The sequence below is a fragment of the Choloepus didactylus genome, chromosome 16, assembly GCF_015220235.1.
Source record: "Choloepus didactylus isolate mChoDid1 chromosome 16, mChoDid1.pri, whole genome shotgun sequence".
NCBI classification, from domain to species: domain Eukaryota; kingdom Metazoa; phylum Chordata; class Mammalia; order Pilosa; family Megalonychidae; genus Choloepus; species Choloepus didactylus.
In genome coordinates, this window is record NC_051322.1 from 56,789,049 (window position 1) to 56,803,192 (window position 14,144).

A 14,144-nucleotide genomic window follows, 5' to 3' on the forward strand; every position below is an offset into this window, starting at 1 on the left:
TAACCTCAAAACTGGAGGATCCAGAAAAATAAGAGCTGATTAAACCTAAGGTGAGCAGAAGGAAGGAAATAAACATTAGAGTGGTGACAAATGAAATAAAGAATTTAAAAAAACTAGAGAGAGAATCAGTGAAACCAAAATTTTGGTTCTTTGAAAAGATCAATAAAATTGACAAACTTTTAACTAGACTGATAAAGCAAAAAAAGAGAGAAGACACAATTAACTAAAATCAGAAATGAAAGGAGGGCATTACTACCAGCCCTACAAAACAAAAAAGGATAATAATAAGATACTATGGACTACTGTATGCCAATAAGTTAGATAAATGGACAAATTCCTAGAAACACACAGACTATCTACATTGACTGAAGAAGAAATAAAAGATCTCAACAGACCAACAATAAATTTAAAAAATTGAATCAGTAATCAAAAGCCTCCCAACAAAGAAAAGCCCAAGGTCCAGAAGGCTTTACTGGTAAATTTTCCCAAACACTCCAAGAAAAAATAATACCAATCCTGCTCAAACTCTTCCAAAAAATTGAAGAGAAGGGAACATTTCCTAACTCATTCTATGAGCCCAACATCACTATAATGCCAAAACCAGATAAAGACACCATAATAACAGAAAATTACAGACCAATGTCCCTATGAATATAGATGCAAAAATCTATATTCATGGAGAAAATCTATATTATGGAGATTGAATCCATAAACATATTAAAAGAACTATATACCACAATCAAGTGAAATTTATCACAGGTACACAAGGATGGCTCCACATAAGAGAATCAATTAATATAATAAACCACATTAATAGAATGATGGAAAATACCACATGATCATCTCAATTAATGCAGAAAAGACATTTAAAAAATCCAGCACCCCTTCTTGATAAAACACATGGAAAACTCGGAATAGAAGAAAACTTCCTCAACATGTTAAAGGGCATATATGAAAAATCCACAGCTTACATCATATTCAAAGGTAAAAGATTGAAAGCTTTCCCTCTATGATCAGGAACAAGACAAGGTGACCACACTGTCACCACTGTTACAGTTTGGAACAGTATGGAAGTTCTAGCCAGAGCAATCAGGTAAGAAAAAGAAATAAAAGGCATCCAAATTACAAAGGAAGAAGTAAATCTTTTATTATTAAAGATGATATGATCCACAACAAAACTACCAGAGCTAATAAACAAATTCGTCAAAGTGGTGTGGTACAAGAACAGCATGCAAAAATCAATAATGTTTTTATGCACTAGTAATGAACAATCTGAAGAGGAAATTACGAAAAAATGCCATTTATGATAGCAACTAAAGGAATCAAATAACTAGGAATAAATTCAGCCAAGGATGTAAAGGACTTGTATCCAGTAAATGATAAAACATTGCTAAAAGAAATCAAAGAAGACCTAAATAAATGGAAGGACATTCCATGTTCGTGGATTGAAAGACTAAATATTGTTAAGATATAAATTCTACCCAAAACGATTTATAGATTCAATGCAATCCCAATCAGAATTTCAACAGCCTTCTTTGCAGAAATGGAAAAGCCAATCATCAAATTTATATAGAAGGGTAAAGGGCCTCAAATAGCCAAAAACATCTTGAAAAAGAAGAACCAAGTCAGAGGACTCACACGTCCCAATTTTAAAACTTATTACAAAGCTACAGTAATCAAAACAGCATGATGCTGTTTTCCCATCTTGGAAGATGGCAGGTGAAAAGGCTGAGAAGCTGGCTATTATGGATAAGAAACCTGAAGCCAAGAAGGCTGATGCCAATGGCAAGGTTAAGAAGAGTAGCCTCAAGACCAAAAAGCCAAAAAAGGAAAGCCTCACTGAAGCTGAAACCCAGTCCTTGTCAGAGGAATTGGCAGATATTCTGGATCTGCAATGTATTCCAGAAAGGCCTTGTACAAGAGGAAGTATTCAGCAGCTAAATCCAGGATTGAAAAGAAAAGGAGAAGGTAGGTTCTTGCTTCTGTTAAAAAACCCATTAGTAGTGGCAAAAATGGAGGAACCAGAGTGGTTAAACTTCACAAAACTATCTAAGATGTGCCTCAGAAGTTGTTGAGCCATGGCAAAAAACCCTTTAGTCAGCATGTGAGAAAGCTGCAATCTAGCATCACTCCTGGGATGGTTCTGATCATCCTCACTAGTCGCCACAGGGGCAAGAGAATGGTTTTCCTGAAGCAGCTGGGCTGTGGCTTCCTACTTGTGACTGGACCTCTGGTCTTCAATAGAGTTCCTCTGCACAAGACACACCAGAAATTTGTCATTGCCACCACCGAAATTGACATTAGTGTGAAAATCCCCCAAAATCTCACTGATGCTTACATCAAGAAGAAGAAGCTGCGTAAGTCCAGACACGAGGAAGGTGAGATCTTCAACACCCAGAAAGAGAAACATGAGCTTACAAAGCAGTGCAAAGTTGATCAGAAAACTGTGGATTCAAACTTATGCCAAAAATCAAAGCTCCAAGGCTACCTGCGTTCTGTGTTGTCTCTTACAAATGAAGTTTATCCTCCCAAATTGGTGTTCTAAACTTCTTGCAAAGAACCTAATAACTGATACATTAAAAAAAAAAAATACAGCATGATGCTAGCACAGGTCCAGATATATAGACCAATGGAATTGAATTGAGAGTTCAGAAATAAACTCTCACATTTATGGCCAACTGATTTTTGAAAAGGGTGCCAAGTCCACTCAATGGGGAAAGAATAGTCTCTTTAACAAATGGTACTGGGATGACTGCATATCTATATGCAAAAGAATGAAGGTGGACTCTTACCTCACACCCATACAAAAATCAACTCAAAATGGATCAAAGACCTAAAAATAAGAACCAAAGACTTTCATAATCTTTTATAAAGATAACATAGGGAAGCATCTTCAGGACCTTGTGTTAGGCAGTGGTTTCTCAGACTTTACACCAAAAGCATGAGCAAGAACAACAAAAAATAGATAAATGGGACCTCATCAAAATTAAAAACTTTTGTGCATCAAAGAACTTCATCATGAAAGTAAAAACACAACTTACAAAATGGGAGAAAATACCTGGAAACCACATTCCTGATAAGGGTGTGATATCCAGAATTTATTTTAAAAATCCTGCAACTCAACAACAAAAAGACAATTCAATTTAAAAATGGATAAAAGACTTGAATAGGTATTTCTCCAAAGAAGATATACGAATGGCCAGTAAGCACATGAAAAGATGCTCAACATCGTTAGCCATTAGGGAAATGAAAATTAAAACCATAATGAAGTACTATTTTACACCCACTAGAATGACTTCTATTGAAAAACAGAAAATAACATGTGTTGGAGAGGATAAAGAGAAACAAGAACACTCATTCATTGCTGATGGGAATGTAAAATGGTGCAGCCATTGTGGAAAACAGTTTGGTGGTTCCTTAGAAAGTTAAGTACAGAATTACCAGATGACCCAGCAATCCCACTTCTAGTTATATACCCAAAAGTATTAAAAAGCAGAGACTCTAACACCAAGGTTCATAGTGGCATTATTCACAATTGCCAAGAGAAGGAAGGAACTGAAGTGGCCATCAGCAGATGAATGGATAAACAAATTGTGGTATATACATACAATGGACAATTATTCAGCTGTAAAAAGGAATGAAGTTCTGATACATGTTACAACATGGATGACCTTGAAGACATCATGTTGAGTGAAATAAGCCAGACAGAAATGACAAATATTGTATGAGCTCACTGATTTGAAACAATTAGAATAAGCAAACTCATAAATTCGGACACTAGAATATAGGTTACCATGGGTTGGGGTGGGGTTGGAAATGGTGAGTTAATGCTTAATTGGTGCAGAGTTTCTGTGTAGGGTGATAGGAAAGTTTTGGTAATGGATGGGATGATGGTGGGCAATATTGTGAACATAATTGTCAGCACTGAATTATATATTTGAATGTGGTTAAAAGGGGAAATTTTAGGGTGCATATAGGTTACTAGAATAAAAATTAAAAAAAAAAAACACCATAGGACGGTGCAACACAGTGAACCCTAATGTAAACTATGGACTAGTTAATAGCATGATTATAACAATATTGTTTCATCAATTGTAACAAAGGTACGACACTAATGCAAAGTGTTAATAATAGGGAAACCTGATTGTGTGAGGGGAGTATTTTTCATTTTTCTGTTAACCTATAACTTCTGTGGTTTTAAAAAAATGTTCCATATGCTCTTCTATTCCTGATGGCTGGAATGGAGACAACCCCTAGGGCATCCTTGGGAACCATGTGTTGAAGATGGTGGAGCCAGAATACTAAAGAACCTTAAGTCTTTGAACCATTGTTTGGAGGAGAGCTTCCTGGCCAGGATCAGCTCTGTTTGGACTATTCCATGAATAAGAACTAAATTCTGTGTTTAGCCACTAAGAGTTCAAGATCTGTTTTAGCAGCTAGCATAACCTTAAGTAATACATGATTTAAATTGATAAATTTTAAGACTTGAGGAAATGGGTAGATGGTGGAAGATATATCAATTAAGAAACAAAATACTGAAGATAAGTCAGTTTGGCCAGAAAATATATAGTACAGTTATAGGTCAGATAATATTTTCCAGACATTTTCTATAATAGGGTTTAAAGATTCTTAGGATCTATTTACTAACATATATTATCAATGCTGTTCAGGTAGTGGTTCAGAAAACTAAACAAATTGGTCACATCAAGGATTCCAGTCAGTTGCTCTGGATCCACTCATCCTTCTCAAGTTCTTCATGTATAAAAAGAAAATGTAAGATTCTTCCTAATGCACTTCAAAGGCAAATTAACACTTTTAGGTTATACAGTAGGATAAAATTGCATACCCAATAGCCCAGGAAATTTTGTTGATACCTATTTTCCTACTCATGAATGAATTATTTGCTTTGGAGGATTGAGCCTCATAATTATATGTTCAGTAACAGCATATTTATTAATAACAAATGTGTTATTAATAAGATCTTCTATATCTTCAAACTTTATTATAGCTACATGTTACTTAAATGACATTGCAAAGAGACCTAAGTGTCATAAGTGAAGCCAACCATCTAATTAATTTCAGTGCTAAGGTGGTTCACTTTCACCCAGAGATATAGTTTCACAGAGATCTGCCTCCACTAGTACCGTACCCTGGGGAAATTCAGACTGACCCTGAGTCATCCTTGGCTCATTCTACATTAACTCAGCAAACATTGATTGAACATCTACTATGTGCCAGACACTGTGCTAGATGTTGGGAACAAAATGTCACATTGCGAACAAAAGATCATTGTCTCTGGCCTTCTGTAGCTGGTGGTCTACCAATTCCTGAGAAATCCAGAAATACTGGGTCAAAACCAAGAGCCATTCACTTTCTGAATTGGACCATATCCCTCCAGGAACCTAGGTGAGTCAGACTCCTTAGTGACCTCATCTGCCAAGCATTCTTAGAGCCAATGTAAACTCCAAGGCCCTCAAGCCCAGGAAGAATCTGAAAGTGGCCCCGTCCTCCCTCCCATCTGAGTCAGAACAGCCCAGGCCTACAAAGAGTGCTTTGGATTCACCCACCAGAGTCCCATAAAAGTTGAAGAGGGTGGGCAACCAAAGGATCCTAGATAGGAGTCTAAATACTGAATTCTCTCCCAGGTGGTTGGATTCTATACTGCGTCTGGCCCCTATGGAGCTCACAATCTATAGTGAGTTGCTCATGAAGAAACAGAGAGGTAGAGTAATGGGAAATTTCTCCTGGGACCTATTTTTTCTTTAAAAGTCAGAATATTGTTTCTTTTGTTGCTCTCAGTCTTAGAGTCTTAGAAACATTTTCAGAATTTTCTATTTATTGCATTTTATATAACTTTTTCATAGTTGTGGAGCACATAGAGAAGTTTCTGGGTTTTGGTTCAGGCCCCCTTTTCTTCCCTGTATTAGTTTGGGTCCTCTCTAAAGCCAACACTGAGACAAGGACTTGGGGACAGGTATTTATTCCAGAGTGGATGTCAAGAAGTACAAAGACAAGGGAGGGAGAAAAGCCAATGACGGATGTGTTAAGAAGCACATACTACCAGGGACAGCTGAGGTTCAATCCAACCAGGATCCTCTGGGGAATTCTACAGAGCACACCTCAGAACTGTCCCACCGAGACGCAAATAAATAGGTTATTTTCCCACCAAGCTCCTTCCTTTCTAGATTGAGAACCGCCCCTGGAGGCATTAAGTACTGGTCTCCCTGGCTGTTCTATACACAGGCTAAGAAAACCCCCGTGGCTCCGGGAAGAGCCCCCCGACAGGAAGCAGGGTCAGATGCAGGCCCTGGAGATGGGACACTGGTGACAGGCAGGAGCTGTCAGCGGGGCTGCCCACGCAGGGTGGGGCCCGGGCGATGGGCGGGGCCTCGATGGGCGGGGCCTCGGCCTCAGCGGTTGTCCGCCTTTCCCTCTCCGAGGCCGGAAGGCCGGTCTCCTCTGCCATCTTTCTGCTGCCACCGTGGGTTCCCATCGGGCCTCCTTCTCCCACAGCCCTGCAGAGCACAGTGCAGTTCACTTCTTCTCTTCACGCTTTCAACCTCTGAAGAAAATACCGAGTCCTTCCGAGGTTTTTGGCAAGGTTGTTTGTTTTGGGATTTGTAAAATATAATAACCTTAGGGACATTAGAAGTTGCAAAAAGCCTTAAAATTCTTATCAAGATGATTTTCCTATTCCCTGGAACAGGATGAGCCAGGCTGGCCCTGTTTTGGCTCCCAAATGACCCTGGGCTGGTCCTACCCACCTTGATTTCCACCTGAGAGCCAGCCCCTCCTAACCTCCAGCCCACCCACACTTCAGGAAGCTCTGAGACTCCTCTCCCCGGCCACACACACCATCAAAGGCTTTTCCCTTACCCCTCACCCTGGAGGAGGAAGAATGAAGGTAAATAAAGGAACCAGTAGGGGAAATTGAGTCCACAGAGTAAGATTCACCTGCGTCCTGAAGGAAAACCCAGGTGCATATCTGGATTTCATGTCTGTACCTTCCCATCTCACAGTGGGAGAGCACCAGACTCCACACCCCTTCACTCCTGGGGGAGTACAGAAGGAACAAATGCCCTTTATTCCAGAGATTCTCCTTTTAAAAACTTGACATCCACATTTCGCCTTAAATGTAAAAATGCACTCATACGTGGCCAGACGATAGTAGAGCTTCCTGCAATGTGTTCTTTTTCTATGGCCTGAACCAGACAAATAATGTATAATCAAGTGAACAACCTCAGAAAATACCTCTAGTGAATCTCAGAACCTTCCTATATTTGCCACCTTGTAAGAGGAAAACTCCCCTTCAGGATGGAGTCCTGAAGGAAACACTCGGATTTGTCAAACTATGTTGGCCAAGAAAACGAAACTACCCCAAACCATCAACTAGTCCCAAAGGATACAAAGAACAGTGACTACCTCCCTACAGCGTGAGCTGTCAAGTTGACTACAGCACATCAAAATCAAATTTCATTTCTTAGTAGGTGAAAAAAATGTGATTTGGTAATAACAAGTTTATGGTCTATATTTTATTTCCCAACCATACCTCAAAATTCACACTTCCCTAAATCTAAGATCTTCATGTTACTATTAAATTAGGAAGTCTAAATTCTCAGTGACACTTTCACTGGATAGTTCCAGGGAAGTAACAAAGAATACACAGATGCTACCCGTGGGGCATAAAATACAAATCTTTCAAGACCGAACATACGTTGCTCCAACATAAAAGAGGGAAGAAATGTCTTCAATCTGGCATCACTTATATGCTTTTCCTGTTCCTAGAGTATTTTCTACAGTGTTATATACAGTATTTCCTAGAGGCACAGAACTTATGAGTTTGTCCCTTAATAGTAAGTGTTTTGTGAAGTTTCACTTTACTAAACAAAAATTATGACCACTGCCTTAGAGAGGCTTGAAAACTAAGCAGTTAACTCATTTAAACTTCATGATAAACTCTATGAGGAAAGCACTATCATCATCTCCTTTCATAAAGGAGGAAACTGATGCAGGGAGTGGTTAAGTCTGTTGTCTGTATCACACAGCAAGAAGCAGTGGAGCCAGACCCAAGCCGAGGCAGGCTGACTCAACAAACCACAGAGCAGCTTGCGTAGTTTCATGAACATGTAGCACAACAACTTAACATTTGTATCAGCAGAATCTCAGGATAGAAGAGAGTGAAACTGAAAAAGTATTTGTGCCGGTCTGAATATATTATGTCCCCCAAAACGCCATTATCTTTGATGTAACCTTGTGTGGGCAGAGGTATCAGTGTTGCTTAGATTGTAATTCTTTGAGTGTTTCCATGGAGATGCAACCCACCCAACTGTGGGTGATGACTCTGATTGGATAGTTTCCATGGAGGTGTGGCCCCACCCATTCAACATGGGCCTTGATGAGTTTACTGGAGCACTATATAAGCTCAGACAGAAGGAGCAAGCTTGCTACAGCCAAGAGGGACACTTTGAAGAATGCACATGAGTTGAAAGAGAGAAGCTGCAGATGAGAGACAGTTTGAAGATGGCTGTGGAAAGCAGACTTTTGCTCCAGAGAAGCTAAGAAAGGAAAAACACCCCAAGAGCAACTAAGAGTGACATTTTTGAGGAACTGCAGCCTAGAGAGGAACATCCTGAGAGAAAGCCATTTTGAAACTAGAACTCTGGAGTAGATGCCAGCCACATGCCTTCTCAGCTAACAGAGGTTTTCCAGACACAATTGGCCACCCTCCAGTGAAGGTACCAACTGTTGATGCATTACCTTGGACACTTCATGGCCTTAAGACTGTAACTGTGTAACCAAATAAACCCCCTTGTAAAAGCTGATCCATTTCTGGTGTTTTGTGAAAAGGCAGCATTAGCAAACTAGAACGGTATTCAAAAAAATAATTGCTGAAAACTTCCCAGAGTTGGTGAGACATAAACCCAGAGATTCAAGAACCCGCGGGAACCCCAAATAAGATAAAGCTAAAACAACCCACACCAAAAATCTACCTCCATCCCAGACAGCTTTCCAAGTTCTTATATCCTAGGACCTAGTTAGCATCTTCACAGGATGTCCCAGCAGTATTTCAAACTTAGCATGTTCAAATGAACACCTTCCCCAGTCCCCCTCCAGCCTGCTCCTCCCGCTCTGCCCCATCTCTCTGAACAGCAGCTCCAGGGGCTCAGCTCAAAGGTCTTGGGAGTCCTCCCTGAATCCTCTATTGTCTCAAACTCCATATTCAATCCATTAAAAAATTCTGATAACCTATCTTCAAAATATATCTGGAGTCCAATCATTTCTCTCCACTTCCACTTCCACCGCCAGCCTCTGTCCCCTGGATTATTGCAATAGTCTCCACACTGGCTTCCACCCTTGCCCTCTTTGTACTTTCTAGACAAGCTCCTACCTTAGGGACTCGGCCCAGGGATCTGCATGACTAACTCCTTTGCTGCCTCAGGTCTTACTTTCCCAGGAAGCCCTCGCCTGGCCATCCTAATTAAATTGTGAACCACCCCCATGGCTGGCAATCATGAACCCCCTTCCCTTGTTCTACATTTTCTTTTTTCCATCTCGCTTTATCACAGTTACTAACATACTATAGGTACTTATTTATTATGAGTATTTTTATTGTCTGCCTCCTCCATTGGAATGCAAGCCCATGAGGGAAGGGAGCACGTCTAGTTTGTTCCCTGAAGTATCCCAAATGGGACACAGAAGGTATTCAACAAATATTTGTTGAAGAAATGGAATGATATAGATGGGAGGTACCCCCAGACTGAAAGACAGTGTATTAGTTTCCCATCACTGAATAACAAATTGCCACAAACTTAGCAGCTTAAAACAACACCCATTTATCATCTCACAGTTGTGTAGGTCAGGAGCCTGGGCATCTCTAGATTCTCTACTCAGGGTCCTATGAGGCTGAAATCAAGGTGTTGGTCAGATGCATGAAAAGACCCGCTTCCAAGTTCCCACATATTGTTGGCAGAATTCAGTTCCTCGTGGTTGACGGACTGAAGTCCCTGCTTTCTTGCTGGTTGTTGGCCAGGGGCCACTCTCAACTGCTAGAACCTGCTCTTGGGTTGCCATGTGGTTCTCTCCACAGGCAGCTCCCAACAGGGCAGTTTTCTCCTCTGAGGCCAGCAGGAGAATCTCTATGCTTCAAATCTCTTCCTTCAGGAAGGGCTCCATCCCTTTTAGGAGTTTCTCTAACAAAGGATAATCTTCCTTTTGATCAACTTAGATATAACTTAAGTACACCTGCAGAATTCCTTTTTCTGTGTCATACAATGGTACCTAATCACGGGAATGATGCTCACAGCCCTTCCCACACTCAAGGGGAAGAGGATTTTGCTGGTGTGTGCATCCCATGGGCCATTTTAACTTCCTCAGGAGGACAGGCCTGAAGTCAGGGTCACCCATGGAACAGCCAAGGCAGGCAGCATTCGCAGCGTTTGCAGTGTCAGGATTTCCAAGAGAGAGAATGCTACAAAATATCTCATTTAACAGACAGGTCTGGGTATCTGCCTTGGAATAGGCAGGTGCTGGGTGTCAAGGGATACAAACATTCATGTAACAGGTTTAACAAGAACCAGTGAATTAAAACAAACTAGGTTTTTAAAAATAATTATGGTTATGTCAGGAATCACCATCGAAACAATGATCCAAACCTGTTTTTTCCCATTCCAATTGAAAGTATAACTCACCTGCCCAAGGTCCAAGGTGACATTGACCTTGTCGTACCGTGTCCCTGAGGAGAGAGGCGGGCTTTGCCACCAACGTTCAGTTCCATCAATTGCATAGGTAACTGGATGTGCTTTCTTGGGATCCTCAGAATTGCAATAGTCACAGAACTGGCCCTGAAAAAAAAATTCTTTTTTTTATTTTTGTAATTTTTCCCTATCAATTTAGTAAAAGAGGTAACCAAAACAAAGACTTTTATACAGCTTAGAGATGTCATCTTTTGAGATTCATCATGCTGTGTTCTGAAGCTGGTAGCAAGACTTTCTCTTTTACATTTAATCTTAAACCATAAAACCTGCTTATAACCTCCGTTAATTATGTTTCTAGGATATAGATTATATTTATCTTCCATCTTTTACAGCTATGTTTTTCTTGCCCCATATGACACTTTTAGAAGAGCCTGTTGTATTTGGGATACAAAGATGTTTTGACTTTGGTGAATCCTTTTTACTCTTTAAATCCTACTCTGTGTAACTTCTATGTCAGGCACTAAGGTACAAAAAGGATCCCTGTCCGGGTTCCAGTAGAGACATTATGTATACAGACAACCATAAGGAAAGTAGATTAAGGCAAGTGCCTTAGCAGAGTGTGGAGTAGAGTGCTAAGAAGGTAGCTATCCCATGGGGCTCAGGAAAGGCTGAGTGGAAGAGGTGGGATTTAAGCTGGCTTGTGGAAGTGGGTAAGACTTTGATAAGTGGCAGTGAGTAGCAAACAGGAAAAGCCTTCCCAGTGGAGGAATCAGCAGAGCAGAAGCGGGGGGACCATCTGGTTACCCTTGACATTGGCCTGAGCCTTGAAAGGGAAGGCTTGACAGGTAAATGGAGGGATGTGGCTGGGCTGGGCTGCAAGTACCAGAGTGAGAAGTTGGCAGACTTCTCTAAATGGAGACCTAGTTTTATCTGGGGTAATATCTGTTTGGTATTATAATCTCTAACTTCTTACTGAATTACTCTTTGTTGGTTGTTAGAATCTTTTCATCCTATTTTTTTCAGTGCAGAATTTTACAGCCATTATCAGCTAAAACATTGAGCATAGGCCTTTCTTATGCATTGGATATATTCTAATTGAGTTAAAGGATCATGAGTACCCAGTTGTGAACTTCACATACTAAAGTACTCTGTTCCCAAACTAAATTATTTTAGAGCACAACCATCATATAGGAGGGGGGGCAAGAAGCAAACCTATACCTGCAGCCTCCCCAGAAATGTGCTGTGACAAAGGGATGGCTGTGCCCCTGGCAATCATCTTAGAAAGTAATTCTTAAATGCTCAAAGATGAAGTCAGTCCTAGTGCATGGCCAAATGTGTGGCCATATGTTTTCATCTAGTTGTAATCGCTGGTTCATTCATATATGGTGACATACTTATGTAGAATTTTATCTCTTGATAGTATATAAAACATTTATTTAACCAAGAAGCAGCACCTTGGGTTTGCAGCCCTATTGGTGAAAGTTAATGTGTTCAGAGGCCACATTTGTTTTATTCTTTACTGTGTCATTTCAGCTCATGACATTACCTAGCACACAGCAGAAACTCAATAAATAGTTCTTAAAGGAGTGACTGAAACACTAATTTTTCAAACAAATTTGGGGTTCTTTCTTTAAAATTCTGTTATAACAAAGGACATAATGAATAACTACTTAAGCAAGCACATCAAAAATTTTCCCTTCAGTGATCTTCATGTTTCCTGTTTTTCTCCTAGAGGGCATTTTACTAGTTTAATTATTTGATGAGGTAATTAAATTAATTCATTTTCAAAGTTTAAAAGAATTATAGCTGGTTGGAAGTAAATCTCTTCCAAGAATGTGGAAGCTTATGGCCTATGTTTATTGCCATCTCCATAGTGTAGATATAAGGAATAGAGATGATGCTTTTTGTGTTGTTATAATGATTCTCAATTTAAAATAATTATAAGTAAAGTGAACATTTGTAGAGCATCTCTTATGCACTAGGCACCATGCTCTTCACATTTACCCCCTAAAATTAACATCACCTCTATTTTACAGATGAGGAAACAGAGAGAGGCGAGGTTAAGTAATCAGAATCCCACAGGTGGCAAATGGTAGAACCAAGACCTAAGCCCAGGGCCCCAGGGACCCCAAGCCTCCAGAGATAACATGTCTAATCATTATCCTGTACTGTCTTCCCCCACCCAGCAGCTATGACTCTGGTACATTAAATATCTGTGGGTATTCAGTGACACACATTGGTTCTGGTAATTAGTTGTATATGCAGCCTTCACAGTAGCCTAGAGCAATGGTTCCAAGGTCTCTTTCATTTAGAATCATCTCCTCATTTCTGCTGATATTTTGGTCCCTTTGTTGCCACAAATAAAGCATTATCATTTAGCATACTGGGAAAGAAGAACACAGGCTTAGGAATTTTCACATCTACTAAATGTGTGCTCAAGGGCTAATTACTTGAATATGAACTTTGAGTGTGAACAATCAATAATTTGAATGTAAACACTAAAAAATACTAAACTTGGGAGCAAGAGAAGCCCTTCATTTATGAGTCAGTGTCAACATTGGCATTTGGAAAGTTGACTGATATAATAGATACATAAGTTAAAGGTCAATTCCTAGTGAAGAACTTTGCCCAGGAAATAAAAATGAGTCAAACCTTCTGGTTATTTTTATACACCATTAGAAACAATGTTGACAGAAAAGAGTCTATAGAAATAACTTATCAACACAATAATGCCAGAGATGACAAAGTTTAGGTAATACTGTCTTTTGCCATATAAAAAAGTTCTAATTAGTAGTCCACAAACTTAAATATTAGAAGAAGAAGTGTGATATATATATATTTTCTTTGAAATAGAAAAAGAAAACTTATTCTAATAATAATACATTAATCAATAATCCATAATAAAATTAATAACATTAAAATTAGAAAGTTTGATTTCTTAAAATTACTTTTAAATGGTGAGGGTGGGAATTTTGTATTCAAAGATTTTTATTAAATTATTCCTTCTCTTTTCTTTCATTTTGTTCTTGAGGTTTCAGTGCTTTTACCCTCCATCTCAAATGTCATGTTCACTGCAAATCTACTTATGTGAAGAATCAAAAACAATATGTACTACCCTGAAGGAAATCAGACCATGGATCTAGAAGGGAAAAACTCAGAAGAATGCCTTTTGAAAATGTTATAAATTCTATCCAGTCTTCCAAATCTTTTTTCCCTGAGATTTTCATGGAGATGTAAGTTTATATGGAAATGCTACAAGGATCAATAGACCCCTGGAGTTGATGAACCTTTTCAGAGAGAACAAGGTTATGATCAATCTCTGAAAGTAGAGCCTTAGCACTGAAAGGCAGGATTTGGGAAGAAGACAACTTAATGCTTCGTTTTAAAAATGCAATAATTTATAACAGTTTTCAAAATAAACCTTGTGGAGCAGAGAAAAAAATCCATGCA

The 14,144-nt window shown here is 39.4% G+C and overlaps 1 protein-coding gene and 1 pseudogene across 1 annotated transcript in view; one reads left to right on the forward strand and one right to left on the reverse strand.

Annotated features, from left to right (window-relative positions):
* The window catches only part of LAMA3 (laminin subunit alpha 3), a 289,773-nt gene that overhangs the window by 260,434 nt on the left and 15,195 nt on the right, over positions 1 to 14,144 (reverse strand). The window contains exon 2 of the mRNA XM_037806378.1: positions 10,689 to 10,841. Within this exon, the coding sequence (XP_037662306.1) occupies positions 10,689 to 10,841 (153 nt within the window). The remainder of the gene's footprint in view (positions 1 to 10,688; positions 10,842 to 14,144) is intronic.
* On the forward strand, positions 1,713 to 2,545 carry LOC119511895 (annotated as a pseudogene).